Source organism: Pistacia vera, unplaced genomic scaffold (assembly GCF_008641045.1).
Source record: "Pistacia vera cultivar Batoury unplaced genomic scaffold, PisVer_v2 Contig581, whole genome shotgun sequence".
Lineage (NCBI taxonomy): Eukaryota > Viridiplantae > Streptophyta > Magnoliopsida > Sapindales > Anacardiaceae > Pistacia > Pistacia vera.
Genome location: NW_022196425.1, coordinates 395,517 through 402,204, shown reverse-complemented (window position 1 = coordinate 402,204; position 6,688 = coordinate 395,517). Strand labels below are relative to the sequence as shown.

The 6,688-nt window shown below is 32.6% G+C and overlaps 1 protein-coding gene across 1 annotated transcript; it reads right to left on the bottom strand.

The window, feature by feature from the left end:
* Positions 1 to 5,517: 5,517 nt before the first annotated feature.
* Positions 5,518 to 6,453, bottom strand: LOC116109531 (uncharacterized mitochondrial protein AtMg00810-like). Its single transcript, XM_031395758.1, has 2 exons — positions 6,096 to 6,453; positions 5,518 to 5,993 (listed from the first exon to the last, which is right to left on the bottom strand). Exons 1-2 carry the CDS (start codon positions 6,451 to 6,453, stop codon positions 5,518 to 5,520), a joined length of 834 nt encoding a protein of 277 aa, XP_031251618.1.
* Positions 6,454 to 6,688: the final 235 nt, after the last annotated feature.

The following is a 6,688-nucleotide window of genomic DNA, read 5'->3' as shown; positions in this document are numbered from 1 at the left end:
AGATTTTTCATATAAGAAGATAATGTTAGTTTTATATTGTCTCTTTATTATAGATAAATATTATTCGAAAGACCGAAGATGTCAAATATTGTAAGTCTCTATATAATTTAGCACATTCTACTAAAAAGATGAACATGCTTATCTATTATGTACAAAACAAGTTAGTAGTGACACAATAAATTGAGAAAATACTAAAAGAGAAAATAATAATTGATATACATTATAAACCCCCACACTTTTGTTCATGAAGAATGAAAGTAGATTTCATTAGTATATTTTCTATAACATATGTAAGTACTACGTATAGAAGAGAAGGTACCTTCTAAAGATTTTTTAACTTAAGAGTGTCTTTTTGTAATAAAAACTTAAGAAGAAGGGCCTATAAAAATCTGTAGGGTAGGATTATGGGAGAGAGTAAGTCACGTGAGCTCAAGAAAGAGAGATGACGCAAGCCATGTGACGGATCACAGAGGGTCATTTGTGTGATATTTTTAATCTAAGAGAGATTTCTGAGAAAAAAATCGAGAATAGGGTGTTGATTGTGATAGGATCTTGAAGGATAATGTTAAAGGGAGAATACGTGGGGTTAGAGCTGGGCATTTGGGATCGAGCTCAAAAGCCTAGCTCTAAAACCCAGTCCTAAGACCGGTCCTTGAGAGGACCGGACCTAGGAGGCCTGGTCTCAAAACGGGACCAGGCTTAAGGAGGAGGGCCCTCCTCCAAGGTCCCTAGCCTGGGCCCAAAAAATTTTGTATTTTTTCAATATAATAGCCTGCCAAATTACATAAAACCCCCTATTAATTTTGAATAAATATAAATTACGAGGGCTAAAAAAAATTTTACAAAATTTAAAAAAAAAAAAATCTTCTAGGTCTAAAAAATTTATAAAATTTATAAATTTTACCTCTAAAAAATACTAAAAACCCCCTATAAAATTTTGTTTTACCCCCAAAATATAAAACAAATTGAGGGGGGAAAAAAATTAGCCAAGCCCCATGGGACCAGTCCCTACCAAGCCTAAGGCCTGGTCTGGGTCTTAATTTTTCTCATGGGCCTGGGACTATTCCCAGACCCATGAGTGACTGGTCCCATTTGGGACCAGTCCCAAACGGGCCTAAGCCTGGGCCTACTTGGGACTGGTCCCTGCCCACCTCTACATGGGGTTATCTGTAAAAGAACTTTGTAAGTACTTTAACTTATTATTTTATTAAATATCACCGTATTTATAAGTATGTCATGTAGTTGTGAACAAATTTGATTTACCATACGAGAAGATAAAGTTACTTTGTATTGCTTTTTTTTTTTTTTTTTAATTATTATGTTATTAATAATTTATAGAAGACCAAAGATGTCAAAATCAAATATTTTAGGTCTACAATTAAAGACATTCGACTATAAAGATGAATATGCTTATCTACTATTAACCAAAAACAAATTACACAATAAATTTAAAAGATAATAAAGTTAAGCTCAAAACAAGTCGAAATCTAACATAATTCATTATAAACCCCTGCACTTTTGTTTATAAACATGAAGGTGGATTTCGAGAATATATTTTCTATAACATATGTAAGATTTTTGAACTAATTAGGGTATTCTAAAAAGTAAAAGCTTAAGAGGAAGGGCCTATCATAAATTGGCAGGGCAGGATTTAGGGTGGGACTGAGTGACATGAGCAAAGAAGAGAGATGACGGATTAGAGATGGTCCTATCTGTAATATTTTTAATTTAAAAGAGGTTTACTGAAATAAAAAATTGAGACCTGGAAGGTGTGAATAAACAATGGAGATTGCTGGTTCGGATACTAGACTAATGGATTTATTTTCTTACCCTGCTCAATTTAGAGTCGGGTTTATTCTGTTTATAATAAACTTGATTAGTAATAAGGAATGATTAGTTAGTATTTTATATATATATATATTGTCTGATTCTATCAAAAGTTGTTAAAATGGCTTTATCATGGCCCGGGGAGACATGTTTTAAATTATTTTAACTATGACGTTCACAATAGCTATATGTTAATATTGGGTTTTAGATACCTTTAAACTATTCTTTTTACATAATAATTTATTAAAAAAAAAAGCATTTTGTTAAAAATAGAATTTGGTACAAATTCTTAGTTAGGCAGATGTTAAGTCGCAACTTTGCTGAACAAAAAGAAAGAAAGTAGAATGCATACACATTCACATTGGTTAGAACGATTGATCAAATTCTCAGTCCCACCACGGACCACACTCAATTTTTATTATTTTATTATTTTATTATTTTATTGGAAGGAATGAATACATGTGAAAAAGGACTTTAAAATTAATAAAAAATTATCTCAAATAACCACTATCAATCAACATGATACAGACTAAGCAGAATGGAAAAAATTATAAATGATGATATAAGAAAAGAGAATTTCCTGAGTTATACTAAAAACTCCTTATCGAAAAGGATAAATCAACTGATTCTTAAAATAGGACCTACATATTTTGAATATAGAACAAAAAGAAAGAAAGAAAGGACAAGAGAAAAATAGGAAAGAGAAAGAAACCGAGAGAAAATAAGGAAGAAAAGAAAGGGAAAATTAAAGAAAAAGATGATCGAAAATTGCGCCACATTACAATTATTGCCAATTGGCTTGTCCCTAGTTAACGTACTTATATTTATTGTGATCAACAGTAACAAATACCAACCCAACTGTATCTTCATAATATCCGCGAGAAATAATAATTATATCACTATTAATTAGATATGGCTACACACCCAGACTTCATTTGTTTATGCCATTTTCAATCACTATTAAGTTTTTATTTGGTATTCTTCATATTTTTATCAGTGATATATATATATATATATCCTCTCCACAACAAAATTGCATACTAAATTTCATTGTCTCATTTTAAAATCAAAAAATTATTTATAATAACTCTACATTTGCCCTCATCTATATTACTAACAAACAAGGTTTGGGTTGGTAGCCATATCTCAATCATAATAAATACGATACTAATTATTTCTCTTTAAAATTATTAAGTTGTTGGCTTGCTTGGTATTCATCACTGTCAGTCATAATAAATATGGTTAAGTTATTTAGGGATGAGAGAATTATTCAATTAATTGTGATGTTATGTGTGAAAATGTATATTTGTATGCTAGCTTTGGGTAATACAGCATTCAGACGTATGTCTGGTGAAATGCAACCATTGGACTTGAAAAAGAATAAAAGATTGTCAGCACAAACTTGTTAATAATTCCTTTTTCAACAAGCAATTCAACATCCTTTTTGTGTCGATAAGAAATTACCTTTTTTCAAGACAATAAAATGAAAGATGCAATCATTAAAAGTAATAGATATACAAACTCCTAATACAAATTGACTCGGTATAAACTGAATTTGTATACAAAATCAACTCAAATAAATTTTAATTTATATAGAAGAATAATTTGGCAATAAATTTGTATACAGTTTGTACATCAATGGCTAATCATACATGTAGCATCATTTATCCTTAATCTATGTTGCCTGTCTATGGCAAATATCTCATAATTTGGTTTAGCTATATATGTTTTGTAGATCTCTGATATTATTATTTCCGGGCTATTATTGGTAATGATATTCTATTCTAAACCTTTGAGTGAGAAAAGATTTTGGTGAGTGATGAAGTGTTAGGGTTAGAAAAGATTGCACTTGGTACTCATATATACGCTATTACTATAAACCCCCGCAAATTAATTTCTTGATGAAGAATGAGAAGGTGGGTTTAATTTCCTTTATATATGTAAGCACTACATGAGCAGAGAAGGTTCGTTCTAGAAAGAGGAAAAAATTGTTGAATATTTTATGAAGGAAAGGATGATTTACTTAGATGCAAATTATATACACTTGCATTAAAACAAGAATTAGCAGTTTAGTACGATAAAAATCGGGAGGATAAAGCTGTGGGCAGGGCCACCATATCCTCTACCGGTTCGGGCAATGCCCAGCCTTCGCCATGAGATTTGCCAATCCGTAGAGAAGAGGAGGTTAATTTAAATATTTTCAAACTGTGAATGGACTTTCTAACCAAAAGGACAAGAAGAAGGACCTATTTTGAAATTGCGATGGCGGGAATTTAGCAACAAAGTGACGTGAGCGAGAAAAGGAGCGATGATTGCAGGCCATGTGACAAATCAGAGAGGACCCTTTTTGTAATATTTTTAATCTAAGAGAGGTTTTCAATAGGATCGAGAATAAGGGACTGATCCTGCAAAGATCTTGAAGGATTAGGACTATCCGTAGACAAGATTAATGTAAAAATTAAATAAATTATAAAACACAAAAAGATGCCATACAAAGTGTAAAAAAAGGGAGTGGAATATTTTTGGGAAGTATTATTGAAGTTATATAAGGAAAACAAATAAGATTTTATATTTTTCTTAAGTTTTAAAATTAATTTTTAACTTTAAACAAATATAATTAGTCATAAGTCTTAAATTGCCCAACCAAACAACGCATAAGTATCTTAATAATAGATATCCACCTTAATTAAGTATTCATGAAAGAACAAATAGTCGCTAACTAAGCTCCACTTTCACTTTGAAAGATGACAAATTAGTAAAATTATTGAGTTCAGATACAAATAATTATATTTTCTTATTACTTTTAATCCTTTTGTTTATTATATTTTCTTAGAATTAATGGAAGAATATACAAATTATTAAACTCTGCATATTGTCATGGCCTTAGTGAAACCGTGTGGCTTTAGAACACGATTCAAATATTCTTTGTGTCAAAGCCTCTAATTAGAAATTGGACCTCCTAAGTGCATTGGGTTGCGTCCGACATAACATTATTATTCGTTTCATCCTGCCGTAATAATATTCTTGCAAAAGTTATATAATTTTATTTCCAAGTTATTGAACAAATAAAAATATTAAACAATTAATAAATGTATAAATAAATTTTATTAATTCTGAAATAAAATTTCTAAACATCCAAACATTATAGGTCATAAACCTTAACAAACTACAATGTATAACAACAAAACCATTATGTATCAAACTCAGTACAAATATAACAATCACTTAGATTTATTTAGGCAAGACTACCTGAAGGATAGAACAGACAGTTTGTGTCAAAGTGAGCAGTAGGAGTATAATTGCAACAACAATTGCGGTGCTTCTCCAAGGATTGTTGAAAAAACACATTTTTCAAGGTTGCTGTAGAAGAGAGAAAATTGGGGGAAACTTCTGTGTATTTCTTCGGGTTAACAAATACAATCTGTACACTGCTTTTTATATTTGCAAACTAACTCAGTAAACTACTAACTGCAGCTAACTAACTCTGTTAATAGGTAACCAAACTTGTAACTAATTGTCTTAACAATAACAGTAACTAACTTTACATTTGAACGAACAAACTAAACTGTACAATACTTAATAAATTAGCTACTGTTAACCCCCTCCCTCAAGTTGGAGGGCGGTAGAGGTCAAGCACACCCAACTTGCTTAACAATCTGGAATGCAATGGACTGATAAGAGCTTTAGTGATCAGCAAGTCTGCAGGCTGTTCAGATGACGGAATATAGGCAGTGGTAATGACTCCAGTTTGAGCTGTTCTCTCACAATGTGGCAATCAATGTCGATGTTTTTAGTCCTCTCATGGAAGATGGGATTTGATGCAATGTGATTAGCAACCTGGTTGTCACAGTGAAGAGGTATAGGAAGCAAATCAGTAAACCCAAGTTCCTGAAATAGTTGAATCAACCAAAGCAGCTCACATACAGTGGAGACCATAGCTCTATACTCTGCCTCTGATGAAGATTTAGAGATAGTGGCCTGCCTTTTAGATTTCCATGAAATTAAAGACTTGCCAAGAAAATTGCAGTACCTTATAACTAACTTTCTTGTCATGAGACAGGATCCCCAATCAGAGTCACAAAATGCTGACAAATTCATAAGATTGTTAGCTGGAAAAAATAGACCTAAACTGGGAGTAGACTTAAGATATTTCACAACTTTAAGTGCTGCAATCATATGTGATTGTTGGGGACTATGCATAAACTAACTTAAGAGACTGACAAAAAAACTTAAGTCTGGTCTAGTCATGCATAAGTACAGCAACTTACCCACCAGCCTTTGATAAACTCTCGGATCAGAAAGAGGGGGATTAGGACCAGCAAGGAAAAGGTCATCATAAGTAACTGATGTAAGTTTTAAAGTAGAATCCATAGGAACTGCAGAAGGCTTGGATGCAGAGAGACTTGATTCAGATATAAACTCCAAAGCATACTTTCTTTGACATAAGTGAATACCCCTGGAAGATCTAGCTACCTCTAAACCCAAGAAATATTTTAGAACACCCAAATCCTTGAGTTTAAAATGAGAATGCAATAGCTGTTTGGTGGAGTTGATCATGTCAATGCTATCCCCTTTGAGAACAATGTCATAAACGTAGACTAAAACCAGCACAATATGAGAATGCATCCTCTTAATGAACGAAGAATAATTAGCTTTAGATTAAGTAAATCCTCCAACAAGTAAGGCTTGAGTAAGCTTGTAATTCCAGGCTCTAGATGCCTGTTTAAGTCCATATAGAGACTTGTGTAACCTGCAGACTATAGGCTGCCTCCCCCCTCCCCCCCCCCCCCCCCTCCCCCCCCCTTGCAAAACCTTGGGACAAAGTCATATAAATCTCTTCTTGTAAATCCCCTTGCAAAAA

Coding starts and splice junctions, on each gene's coding strand:
- LOC116109531 (XM_031395758.1), bottom strand. CDS start 6,453: ATGCATTCTCATATTGTGCTGGTTTTAGTCTACGTTTATGACATTGTT. Junction 5,994..6,095: donor AGTTTATCAAAGGCTGGTGG/GTAAGTTGCTGT, acceptor ATATGATTGCAG/CACTTAAAGTTGTGAAATAT.